Here is a 13,779-nt window from a genome sequence, read left to right on the forward strand (position 1 = left end):
ACGTGTTTATCCAGCATGAGGGAGGCTGGAGGCACTGCAAGGACCTCTTTGTTCTCAGCTTTTTTATCTCTTCGTGTCTCATCTCCCTTCCTTCCCCCGGTGGACTGAGATGAAAGTTGTGTGCACCCCTCTGCAAGCTTCCTCAGAGATCCAACTGAAATACCTCATCCTTGGAGCACATGGCAGGGCTGAGCCATTGAACCTATTCCACTGGAGGCTCAAAGCCCCAGAGCTTTTTTTGGTCTTGTTTCTGGGCTTATGGATATTCAAAACAGAGAGTGAACACTTAAACTTTTATGGGAAAGGCTGGTAGAACTTAATGTGCTCTTTGGTTTTCAGCAGATTTTTTTTTCTCAATGTGGAACTGAGTTTTGCCATCTTGCTGCAATACTATACTCCAATAAATAAATGCAGTAGAATCCCATTTAATTTGTATGAGTTGCACCCCCTAAAATCCTCTAGGCTATTTGAACAGATTACAAACCAAACCCCAGAGTTTTTCCCTAATTTTCCAGCTGTGCAAATCCATCCTTGGATATTAAAAAGACTAATTCTCATTATACATTTTCTGTCTCCTCTATCATGACCAATTTGCTAGAAAAATCAAAGATCTGGTTCTTGGAATGTTGTAACTAACAAGTGTTTTTTTAATCATATCTTAATCCTTAAAGGCAGGAGATAACTCTCAGAGTAAAAGCTGCCTGCAGGTTTCCCAGTGACACTGAAATACCTGATAGACCCTCACTAAATCTGTCTCCAGGTCCAGGCATTAGAAGGCAGCTGACAATTTCCATTAATGATACGTAGGATGAGGGGGAAATCCAACTTACACTCCCTGTATTGGTTGTTGTGATGATTGAAATGTGGTTTTATTTTTGCCTTTATCACATGTACATGGAAAAGAAGAAATACATAGCAGAGGTTCCATTTTTTTGAAGTGTCATTCATCTGAGCTATCTCTGGTGTAAAAAATGAAGTTGCTTTTACAGAAACCATACAAAACCATTGTCAGGGCTTATATGAAATACTGTTGTGTCCTAATAATAACTTCTAGCTGAAAAATCTTGGCATCCTGCAGCTTAGGAAAGGGTTTTAAAATTCACCTTCAGTTTTTGGGCAACAGGCAAAACATGTGGCTCTGTTTAGGAGCTATTTTCGTTAAAGCTTGACAATACAGGATGATAAAATACAGCTGCATTGTTTAAACTTTCAATTTAATTTCTGGTTTGGGTCCAAGCTGTTTCATCAATATGGCGCCATTCATTTCAAAACAAAGCCCTTGGAAGGGTCTCCATTACCCCACCATTGATCAAGAGGGTGTTAAAATGTAGAGCCTAATTATGTTCCTGGCCTGTTTGGAATTCCAGGATTGGATTTTTATAACTGTCAAATTTGCAATCAGGGTAACTTTCCATGACAATTAATCAGAATTATTAGTGCTTTCCTTGCCAGGGAGTTATAACTGATGGTGGTGGCTCACTTTTCAAGGCTCACTAAGAGTCAAAGGCAACATATATCTTACAGAAGAGCCATTTGACTGCAAAATTGTCTGCACTGAACTGCACCCGAGCCTCTACTACTGTTACAGTCATTTTTATCAATCCTCTAGGGCTGAGTTGTGGCTACAACCTCTATTACAAGCTCTGTACATAGAATTACCACTGGGTTCTGCCTTGTTGCAAGGTGGGACTCAAGAAATTGTGACATGAGGAAGCTCATCCTTGAGTATTTCACTCAAGCTTACCTTGGTGAAGGCTGGTACTCAAAAGGTTGCTGATTTTGATCAATTATTGCTTTGAATCTTTAAAATCAGCCAAGAAGAAACATCTGTACAACCTGAGGAAGGTTAAATCCTCTCAGCCTGATACCTGACTCCTGTCTGTGTGTAAGGCTGAGTTTGTGCTAAACCTGAGATGTTTGCCCAGGTGGGAATTCCTTCTTGGTACAGCTCTATACAAAATATTCAAGGGAAAAAATAAAGAAGAAAACAGTTATAACAACAAGCAAAGCCAAACCCAAAGACATTAAAGACATTATCCACCCCTTGCTGTCTAATGCAGCACTTTGCAGATGTGGTTCCTCAGCTCAAATGCTGGTGAATGAGGGTATTTGCTCACAGGAGAACAAACACTGGCAGAAAAGAACAATCACTGAGCCTTGCCTCCTGTGCTACATCAATTTTGGAGGCAGCTGTTTGAGATGCAGCTGACCTTGTGCTGATATGGGCAGATTTTTGATGAGCTGCCTGGCATGGCAAGCAATGACCATGTCCTCATCCCTGCAGGAGCTCAATCAGCCCCTTCCTTCCCAGGGGCTGCTCCAGTCGCCCCTCCGTGTGCCTGCTCCTCCTCCCACCCTGCTCTGCCCTTTCTGTCCCACCGCCACAACTGGAACAGCCACATGGATTGAGGAATTGATCTCCTTGAAAAATTATCTCCTTAAAAAATTATTAATTGCTATCTCCAGATTGGGTAATTTTTCATTTTTCTCCTTCTTATCCTCCATGAGCTGCAGACACTCATTCTAAAAGCCAAGGTAGCAACTCAAACAGTTAAACTTAAGCACAAGTGGCTTAAGCACCTCTGGCCTTCCCCAGGCAGCCAGAGCCTACCTTTTTCTCTTAGGACATCTCTTTTCCTCTTAGGACATCTCTTTTCCTCTTAAACCATTTTTATTTTTTTCCTTAGAACACCTCTTTTTCTCTTACAACACCTGGAACATCTCTGTGTCCTCTAACATGTATTTACCTGGACAGTCATGGGATTGTTTTTGACAAAAAGATCTGGAATTTTGCTTTATTGGTACAGGTTCCAAGTTGCTCATACCCCTAATCCTGCAGAACGTTTGCCCGGGAAGAAAGAGGGATTGTACTCAATTTTGCTTAATTAAATCAACCTAAACTAATTGTCAGCTAATAAAATAGTGTTGGTCAGCTCATAAAACAGAAATGAAGATTAAAAGAGCAGTTGCCATGAACAGGTGGTAACTCTGTTTCCAAGTTAGACCACATTACTCTCTGGCACAGAATCTCTGAGAATACCTCATATTCCAGTTTTTTTTTTCAAAAAAATGTTTATGAAACTTATAAAATATAGAGCTCATTTTATAACCAATTTTCTATCTCACCTGCCAAGAGCAGTGGGGGTTGAGCCAGCACAAGGCGGATGCAGAGTTTTAGGCAGATGTCCAGAAATGGATTCTCTGCACAGGGCTGTGGAATACATTTCTACCTTTGACTGGCCTTTCTGTTACCATTCTTGAGGTTTGGTTTTTTCGTTCTTGTTGCTATTACAGAAAAGACCTAGCAAACATTTTCTTAATGTCATTGATCTTGACCTGACACTGTTGTGCAAAGGGAGAAACTCTGTTCTCACTGTGGATGCTGTTTAACTCTAGATGTATCTTGAGTTAGTTAACAGGATCCCTCTGGACTTGGCCTTTAGTATTTTTGTTGACTCTGCAGATCTTGCAGAAGGCATTAAATTTATCTAATTTCATCTGGAAAAGACTAAACTGGAATCTTTCTCTGCTTCTCAAAGTAGAAGCAGAACTCGGTGGTTTGAAGTTGCTGTTAATGGTTGAATGATGAAAGAAAATTTATTGCATAGTGATTATTTTATTATTGGGATAAGAATGCAAAACCATATGGTTTGGAGCATTTTGTTATGGCTTGCAGGTAATGCGGATGCTCTTAGTGGTGCAGGGCTTCCAGCACCAAAGAAATTTGCCATTTTCTGTGACCACCCATTCCCAAAAATCTCATGCAGGATGTGCTTGGTTGCTCTTCAGTCCTCAAACGTGAAAGACAAGATTAATTTTCCTCCCCTTCACTCAGGATCAAAGTGGTGCCTTATGCAGCTCCTCAGGCTGCGCTGACAGTGTCAGAGCACAGGGGAGGCTTCTGCCAGACTTGGGGTTCAAATGTGAAGCTCAATTCTTGTTTCTCTGCACTCCTCTTGCAGCTGACGTGTCCTTCCCCGGCATGCAGGACAGCTGTTGTGGCCAAGGGTAACCAGATTTGAGGTTCTTTGGGATGAGGGGGTCCCAGTCATTGGTTTCCCTTGGTCTGGATTGAAGGCACTTCAGACAGTAGTTCATGTTCAAACTCAGGTGTTTATTATTTCTTATCAGTAAAACTGTCTCACTACTGTGAGTTCTGCAGCTTTTCATTAGAAGGCACAAAGGAGTGACACAGCAGAGCTGGAGGAAAGTTAAAGCATCATCCTCCAAAGAAATGTGTGTGGTCTTTAGTGACTCTCTGAGGGTCCTGAGGGGCTCCAGACATTGCCCAGATTGGCACTGGTGTAAATGCACCAGCACCTCCTGTTCCTGCCAGTGAGGATGAGTAGGGCTGTGAGCAACTTGGCTGCTCAGCTTCCCAGGCCTCTGCACAAACCCATCCAGGACCCCAGACTAACAAAAACCACATTCAAAGCAATTATCTGATCTTGTTTGGTTGGTTTTAATGCGATGTTTCTAGACACTGGTACAACAAACACACTCTTGTAAACTCTTGTAACAGTTGTTTGCAGTTAGTATCTTCAAGATGGTTTTGTGTGTGTGATCATGACTAATATCCATCACTTCAGTGGGACTGTCACCCTCTGCTGCTGGGGGAAGTTTTTCCTACTAAAACAATTATTTTCTCAGCTTGTTTAGCATTTTTCTTTTTCATTTTATTGCCCTTTTAGTCACAAAACACAGATACAGATTTGCTCATATATTTCCAGATGAAAGTGCTTTGTGATTCACAGACCTAAATAATTAGGTCTTCACAGACCTCAGACTGGTTGTAAAGGCAGTTGGAGTCATCATCTCTGGCTTTACACTTGGAAACAGAAAAAGTCTGTAGGGGGAAGGTGACCAAACCAGCTGAGAAGCTCTGTAGTGTACTCTGTTTTTCTAAGCATTAGGAGATGCTGCTGTGCCCATACTGCTAAAGGCCTTCCCCTCTTCTTAATCCCCTCTCTTTTTGTCACAAACATCATTTTTAGCACATGCACCAGCAGCTGGGAAGGTGCTGGATTCTCCTCCCCATGGCTCACCCAAAACAACAGCAGCTGCTCTTCCTCCTGGCACCTGGGGCCATTTATTCCCCATTGTGGGTGATGGAAGCAGTGACTGCTGTTACCCCAAAAACCACCCCAACCCCAATCCCTGGCCCTTTCACCCTGAGCCAGGGTGGATGCTGCAGCCTGTTCCCTCCAGGAGGTCTCTCTGAGGCTGTATTTCCTGGAATTGTATTTCCTGGAAGTGCCACCTATGAATCAGAGATGACACAGAGTCATACCAGAAGGCAAATAGCAAAAGTCCAATTTATTTGATCCTCTCTTCTTTTTAGATCTTAGTTTGCCACAGGTGGACCTGATTGGTCATTTAATCAATGCATTTCACATGCTAGACTAATTAACAAGACACTATAAATGTCTTTTTATAAACATTTGTAAACAACCTCATGAGAAAACCAGCAAAGCAGATTGTTAAAAAACCACCTGCAGATGATTTTAATATTTGACTATCACTGTTTATCTCCAGCTCCCTAAAGTTTCCCAGGCAATTCATGGCAAAACTTATCCTGCTTTCTCTCTCTGAGGCCAGGCTGTCACATCCTCACTGCAAGCACCATCTCCAGAGGAGTTTTGGGGCAGTTTTGGGGCTGGTGGAGCCTTTGGGAGGGCAGCGTGTGCTGTGCATGCCAGGGCTGCTGCTGGCCCAGGGGTGATGGAGGTGCTCCTGTTGCTCACCCAGGCTTGCATTGCCCCCCCAGCTGAGGGAACTTTCCCCTGCTGAGGCAGGGCTGTGCAGGGAGAGGCTTTGCCACCAGCAGTGCTCATTCATTCCCTGTCTCAGTGCTCATTCCCTGTCCCAGTGCTGGTTCCCTGTCTCAATGCTCATTCACTCCCTCTCTCAGTGTCACTCCCTGTCTCAATGCTCACTCCCTATCTCAATGCTCACTCCCTGTCTCATTCCCTGTCTCAGTGCTCATTCATTCCCTCTCTCAGTGTCATTCCCTGTCTCAGTGCTCACTCCTTGTCTCAATGCTCATTCCCTGTCTCAGTGCTCACTCCCTGTCTCATTCCCTGTCTCAGTGTCATTCTCTTGTCTCAGTGCTCATTCCCTGTCTCAGTGTCATTCCCTCAGTGCTCATTCCCTGTCTCAATGCTCATTCCCTGTCCCAGAGCTCACTCCCTCCTCTCTCAGTGCTCATTCATTCCCTGTCCCAGAGCTCATTCCCTGTCTCAGTGCTCATTCCCTGTCCCAGAGCTCACTCCCTATCTCAGTGCTCATTCCCTGTCTCAGTGCTCACTCCCTGTCTCATTCCCTGTCTCAGTGCTCACTCCCTCAGTGCTCACTCCTTGTCTCCCCCGCAGGTTCCTCTGGCCCCCAGCTCGGCTCCTCTCCCAGCCAGGACCGTAAGTGGCACCATGGGCAGACCCCAGCAGCCTGGGGGAGGGGGGCAGTGCCAGCCTGGGTTGTCCTTTGCTTCTGGGAGGGGGGCTGTGAGTCTCTGCCTGCTCTCTGCCTCAGTTTCCCTCGAGCATCTGGAAAAGGAATGGCCTGATTCTCTCTGGGAACTGCCCAGGAGGTGCCTGATGAGCACCTGGGAAAGGTCACCCTGCTTTTACTTTCCTCTTCCTTGCTGGGTTCACTGTCTGAGAGAGGACACCAGGCTCAGGGCTGTCTTAGGAGACCTGTTGTGCTGTCCTTGCCATTTAAGCTCATGCTTCTCTTTTTCCCAACCTGCTTCTCATCAATCTTTTGGGGTGGGATGTGAGAAGAGCCAGGAATGGGTTTATCTGGGTTGAGTCCTCAGAGGGAGGGTGGCTGTGGCCTCATTTGCAGTTGCAGGCTCTCCCTTGAGGTTCCTCAGCCATTGGCATCCAGCAGCCTGGTGTCTCCTTGTGTCTGAGTGTGTTGGAACAGCCTCCCTGAGAAAACCAAACTGGTTTTAAAGGTTGAAAGTGGATGAAATCTGATTTGTTGCTTGCTGGTGCATAAGCTGTGTGTGGTAAATCCCCAAAATGATGTTAAAAATTGCTTCAAAGTTCTCTGGTGCAGATTTAATTTTAGTCATTCAGCTTCCAAATGATGCTCTGATTTTAGGATGTGGGCTAAACCCTTTGGAAGTGTGGGGCCAGGCAACAAGGCAGAGACAGTGGGTATGGGTTGGATGTAGTTATGTACTTTTTCTACACCCTGGTGATCTGCATCCCAACATTTTAGGACTGTCACTTCAGGCAAGGTGGGCAGGTAATAACAGTGTTATATTTACCACTGGGAGGCTTTCAGAAGTGTGAGGAGCTGCTGCTGTGTTTCCCAAAGGCACAGGAAGGTCTGTGTGATTTCTTTCACACTGCAATGTTCCTCCTAAGCACTGCAGCACACAGAGAGCTGCAGATGCCTCTGGCTGCACTCAGGCACTTCCAGCCCTTCCCAAGGTGGGTGTCTCTGCCTGGCCTTTGCTATTGGCTCTTTCTGAGGCTTCAGCCCATTAGAAACTTTACTTTCAGGGAGTGAAGTGGAATTTAAGCTATCTGAATACAGTCCTTTGTGTCAAATCAAGTGATTTGTTAAAGTGAGGCCAGATTTGTGGGGAGAATCAATCTTTTTTATTAGATCAACTGATGTGGAAAAAGCAGACAAACTTGCAGGCGTATTAACCCCTCTGCTTGCCTGTGTTTGTATTTCAAGAATGAAGAGACCTGTGTGCCAGGGGAGGCTGTGATTTAGGCTGTTCCTCCACAGTCTTGGTCTGAACACAGGCATGGATGGTATTTTTGGGTGTACACTTTTTGGGGGGAGAAAGCCTTTTCTCCCTCTGTATTTGGACACTAGATGTTACTACAGAACAAATAATGGGCTCTGCTCTGCAGCTGACTCATTGTGCAAGTCTGGGGCTAATTACTGAATCCCTGTGTGCCTCCATTTCCATCTGTAACATGTCACAGATGCCCACCATTCATAAATCCCTTTCAGATTTCCAGATGAGGTGCTGTGTAAGTGTAGACCAGCATTAGTTTATGCATATTGTGCTGGAGGATAACACAAACCACATGCAGCAGAGGAGCCTCACAGATGTGTCTCCTTCCCCTGCAAAAGGAAAGGCCCAGGCTGATGATTTAGCACAGCACTAATTGGGCTAAAATAGGAGATTGCTTTTGTACTTTTGCAATTGTCACCATTCAAGTCCTCATTTACCAATGGTTCTTGGAGGAAGCCCAGTGCTTCCCTTTGAGCTGAGGAGAGCTGCAGTGCCTTGCCTTTGGCAGCACAGCAATTTACAGCAAACAGCCCCTGTGCCCTCATTCCCCACCTCTGGAGAGGGACTGGGCCATGCCCTGGTGGGAATGTGCATCCTGCTCGGCCTCCAGCTGCACTTTGCACATTTTTGCTGGCATTTCCTAATCTCCAAGCAGAGGCATTTGTTTGCAGTGCCACTCCTGGGTGTTGCACACCCAGGAATCCTCATTTATTGATAAGAAAAGCTGTTCCCATGGCTGCAGGCGAGTGAGGGCCTGGCAGCTGTTCAGCATTAAGTCAGTTCTCAAAGTTTAAAGGATTTGTGGGCTGTGATGGTTTGGGTTCAGGCAATTAACTCTGGTGAAGTGCCTGAGAGTGTCTTGCAGACACATTTCATGGAGAAAGATGAACTTAAACAGTTAAGAGCTTTGATTTGATGAAGTGCCCTCAAGTTTCTGTATGGTACTGTTGGGGCTAAACTCAGTGGGTACAAAACCTAGGAGCTCTCTGACTGCAGGAGAATTATGGTTGTTTCTTCCCATTGCAATCTGGCCCTGTGCTTGTTTTGAAGTGCCAAAATCACCCCTGTTGCCAGCAGGCACCAGTGACTGCGCATTGGCCTCTAAAGCTCAGGCTGTGTCATTTAAAGCCCTGCTTGGAGCTTTTTTGTCAGTGTATTGTTGCCTGGTGCTCAGAAGTGACTGTTGATGGTGTGGGGTTGGAGGGATGGAGGTGTCTCTGGAAGTATCCAGTTCCTTCTTGCTGTATTGCAAGCAAATTGCACCATTCTGAGTTTATCCATTTTGGACTCTTCTCCCTGTTCCTCATCAGTGCTCAGAGGGAGGGTCAAAATTCATTATGAGAACCTCCACAGCTGTAAAAGTAACATAATATTGAGGTAGAGTGTGTGGGGTGACAGGCTGGGAGAGAAGATTGGCTGACACCCAGCCTTACCCAATGCTTGCCATGCTCCAGGAGAAATCTCCCCACATGTTAGGCCTTCTTTCATGGGTCTAAACTTGCCATTTAAAGCATTTTTAAGGAGAGTTTCAGGGTGGAATCATCTAGAACCTCAAAATGAGGCTCCTCAGACTGCCACCAGGATGAGGGCTCTTGGGGACATGCTGTGCTGTTTGTCACAGGGCAGAGAAAGGGCAAATAGGCAAATGCTGATTAAAGTCTTAGTCCCATCAGAAAGTGAATAGATCCCCATGTTGGGAAGTGTTTAGTGAGATTTGATTAAAACAACAGAATGCAGTAATCCTGGAAAACATTGTGATTATGAATATCCTTTGATTTTTTTGAATCTAAAATGAGTTGGAGGTGTAGCTTCTTTAGAAGAGTTAAAAATCTGAAGCTGAATCTGAAATGTGCCTGGCTAAACCCAAGCAGATATTTCCTCTACTAATTTTCCTTCACCCAGAAGTTAACAAGGCAACAACAGAAAACAAACCCAAACAAAAAGTCCTTTGCACAGCTCTGTGCTCCCCAGTAATGGGATGCAAATGTTATTACCTTGTTCTTCACATGATGGAGACCAGAGGATGTGAGGGATTTGCTGGGTCCCCTGAAAGCCCAGAGTCCCTGGGTGTCCTGGAGAATAAAATCACAGCTGCAGAGAGATGTGGGAAGGATTGCTCTTGCTGCTGCTCACATCTGTAAGGACCATGCAGAGCTCAGGGGGATTTAGATAAGGGGTAACAGCAGCAGGAGGCAGAGTGAGGGTCCTTGAGGGATGTCCTGTGTGACTGTGTTCACAGGGGTCTGAGGATGAGGGAAGAGATGAGGATCTGACTCCATGTTTCAGAAGGCTTGATTGATTATTTTATGATATATATTATATTAAAACTATACTAAAAGAATAGAAGAAAGGATTTCATCAGAAGGCTGGCTAAGAATAGAGTAAGAAGGAATGATAACAAAGATTTGTGGCTTGGACTCTTTGCCTGAGCCAGCTGACTGTGATTGGCCATTAATTAGAAACATCCAACATGGGCCAATCACAGATGCACCTGTTGCATTCCACAGCAGCAGATAATCATTGTTTACATTTTCTTCCTGAGGCCTCTCAGCTTCTCAAGAGGAAAAATCCTAAGGAAAGGATTTTTCATAAAAGATGTCTGCGACAGTCCTGGACCTGTGAGCCACCCCAGCCCAGCTCCAAGTGCTCACTGGTGCTCACTGGCCTTGTGCAGGGCTGGGGAGTTGGGTGAGGGCTGTAGGGGCCCTTCAGAGCCCCAGGGAGGGAGGGAAGGAGTGGGGGAGAATGGACAAACAAAGGTGTGTTGATCCTGAGGCTGAAATGCTGACATGGGAAATCAAACCTTTGCAAAAATGCCCCTGGCAATAGTGATAATAACAATCATCATCATCATCATCATTGTGCATTTGCTGGAGAAAGAATGTGCAAACAGTATTTTGATGTTCAGGAAGCCAAATTCTTCTGAATTCTGACCATCCTTTTCAGTGGCTTAAAGAGTTCTTTTCCTTATTGGCCTTTCAGCTGATTTTTTTGTCTTGGCTAAAGGAAACCAGGGCTAAATGTTCAGTATGAGGAACAACTAGAGCTTGACTGAGCATCCTGAATGTCACAGGTCTGTGGGTTGCAGGGACTTTGAGCAGAGAGGAGATGTCCAACCCTAGAGATGCTCTGCAGCTCTCCAGCCCCAAGTAATAAAACCCAAAGCAGGGGTGGAATTTGAGGTCAGAAATCCCAACTGGAAACAAGATGAATATTTTCTATCTATCTAATGGTTAACTTTGGATGCAGTTCAGTAAGGAAACCTTGCTTGTCTGGCTCTGTAGTGTCTTTATGAAACACAAACCCCAGCTCAGCACACGTTGCTTGGCTCCAGACTGTGAGAGATTCCCTGTCCTGTGTTACACAGGTGCAGAACCAATATTGTAAGAGTCCCTGCAGACTTCACTGTGAGCCTGATTCAGATGTTTCCTTTTGTCCTGTCTGCTTCCTTATTTCATGTTACACTGCACCATATTTTGACTGCATTTTCCCTGTGATTGCTTCTCCCAGCAGGGAGAGGCAGTCTGCTTTGTGAGGGATGTGAAGCCATCTCAATGTGAAAGGCAGTTTTGAGTGTAGTGGAGTTTCTGTGTGTTCTTCTCTGGGTCCCGTGAAGTTTCTCTCTGTGTCATAGAGCAAGGATTAAGGAGAAATGAATTCAGCTCAGTGATGGTGGGATCAGACATGGGATTTTGGCATAGTGAGGACTGCACTCTGTAGTGTTTTCCCTGGGAAGGAGCCCCAGGCCCTGTGGACATCCTGCCCTCAGCTTCCTTTGCACTGCACCTCATTTTCTCCCAGAACACTTTCTTGTAGTCACTAAAACTCCTGATTTTCTTTTTGATTTTCCTTCAGTTGCATTTCATTTGATGATACCTCCTTTTCAGAGTGTTTGTAAGAAATTCTTTTCTCTTTCTGGGATTTGAATGGATCAGTTTTGGCGAGCTTTGGTCCATGTCCCTGAACTTGCAGTCTGCTTTGTGAGGGATGTGAAGCCATCTCAATGTGAGATGAAATTTTGAGTGTAGTGGAGTTTCTGTGTGTTCTTCTCTGGGTCCCATGAAGTTTCTCTCCATGTCATAGAGCAGTGATTGAGGAGAAATGAGTTCAGCTCAGCGATGGTGGGATCAAACATGGGATTTTGGCATAGGGCTGGATTCACTGTAGTTTTTTCCCTGGGAAGGAGCCTCAGGCCCTGTAGACATCATGCCCCCATCTTCCTTGGCTGGAAAACCTGTGGAATCCCTCTTTAAATCTGGGAACTTTCAATCTAGTTTAGATTTGTCTTGCTGTGAGAGGTTTCTAGATACATATCATCCTCCTACCTGTGTTTCTTTATTTTCTGTCCTTTTATTTGCTTTGTCTGCTTTGCTGCCATGCCCTGTGAACCAGGGCAGGGTTTGTTTGGTGCAATATCAAAATTATTGAGTAGCTCCAGTGCCACCAGCATCACTTGGAGCTCCAGGATCAGCAGCTCCAGACAGCAAGGCTTTAGCAAACATGCTGGACAGATAAAATCTTTGTTTTCAGGGTAACCTCAGTCAGGGTGTGTTAGTGAAATGTCCTTGTAAAAATAAAGATGATGCATTTCTATCCAAAAATGTTGCATCAAAACCCAGCCATTCCCTGCTAAACGTTCCTCTGGCAGATGGAGATGGATTGGACATGGATCTCGCAGCTGAGGGTTCCCTGTGAATGAATGATCCTGATCAAATTCCCAATGCTGACAGAGCACCAGCCTCACCAGCAGGATGGGGAAGAGCACAAATCCCCAGGCTGAGAGGAACTGTGGATAAAATTAGTGACTGGGGTGGGAATGTGCATGTGTGAAATCTTAAATAAAACAAGGTGAGTGTTTAAGAATAGACCTGGGTATAATGGAGGGGTTTTGAATTGATTTGCCAAATAAAAAAAAAAAAAGGAAAGCAAAATTATTTGGGAGAATCTGAAATGGAAAAATTTCAGGTTTTGACACAGTGTAATAACTAAAATATGGGTTTGGGTCAACCAGAATTGTTTCTTTTGACCCAAACAAAACCATTTATTTTCACTTAAGACTGTATAATATATTCATTTATTTTTAATTTAAGCAAGATTTGAAAAAAATGCTATTCAAAACTTAAGGCTGAAACATTTAATTCAGAAGGTATGAAAAATAATTTAATAAAAACCCCTAGAGATAATGTTGCAAAACTTTAAAGAATTTCACCTATTTTTTTCACTTGCAACAATGTAACAAATTTTGTGTAGCTTCTTGAATTGTAGTTTTTACTCCAATAACTTGGAGTAATTTGCATTTTGTGGTAAACTTGCTTTTCACTCGGTTTTGCTGAGGTTTTCCTTATAGACATTTCAAAATCACTGAATATCCTGATAATGAAAAAACATTTATTGTTTGGTTATGGGGAAAAAAAAAAAAAAAACCTTTTCCTCTTTAAGAAGGGAAAGAAGAAAGTAGACATGAAAATGAAGTATGAACACTTTACAAGAGGAAAAGGATCAGATAGCAGTTCTCATAAGAAAGGAAATCTGAGCTGCTTTTTAAAGATAGCCAGTAAAGTTAAGGGGAAGGGTTGTTATAACAGAGATATGAGAGACATTGCAAATGGGGGAATTTTGGCAGTGATTGGGGTCTCGTAGCAGAGATGGTGAATTATCTGGAATGAAGGTAAAAAGGCAGAAATATTCTGGAGGTGTTCTGTTTCATATTGATAGGCAACCTAATAACTCACAATTTCCAGGTGAAGATAAAACATTCCAGCCTGCAAAATCCTGATGTGAAAACTGTGGGAAAGAACAAACCCACTTTGATCAAAGATACCATCTTTAAGTTGCTCTGAGCTCCAGGTTCCTGATGTGGGAGATGTTTTAATTGTGCTGATGAGCAGGATGAGTGAGATGTTGTGGGGCTCTGCCAGTCCAGAGTGGAACCTGGATCACAGAATGGTCTGAGCAGGAGGGACCCCAAAGAATCAGAGTCTCACCCTTGAGTGAACAGAAGTGTAAATGCAGGGGGG

The 13,779-nt window shown here is 44.2% G+C and overlaps 1 protein-coding gene across 1 annotated transcript in view; it reads left to right on the forward strand.

Annotated features, from left to right (window-relative positions):
* The window catches only part of COL26A1 (collagen type XXVI alpha 1 chain), a 166,378-nt gene that overhangs the window by 105,078 nt on the left and 47,521 nt on the right, over positions 1-13,779 (forward strand). Inside the window, exon 4 of the mRNA XM_059487097.1 lies at positions 6,372-6,413. Within this exon, the coding sequence (XP_059343080.1) occupies positions 6,372-6,413 (42 nt within the window). The remainder of the gene's footprint in view (positions 1-6,371; positions 6,414-13,779) is intronic.

Source organism: Ammospiza nelsoni, chromosome 21 (assembly GCF_027579445.1).
Source record: "Ammospiza nelsoni isolate bAmmNel1 chromosome 21, bAmmNel1.pri, whole genome shotgun sequence".
Taxonomy (NCBI): Eukaryota; Metazoa; Chordata; class Aves; order Passeriformes; family Passerellidae; genus Ammospiza; species Ammospiza nelsoni.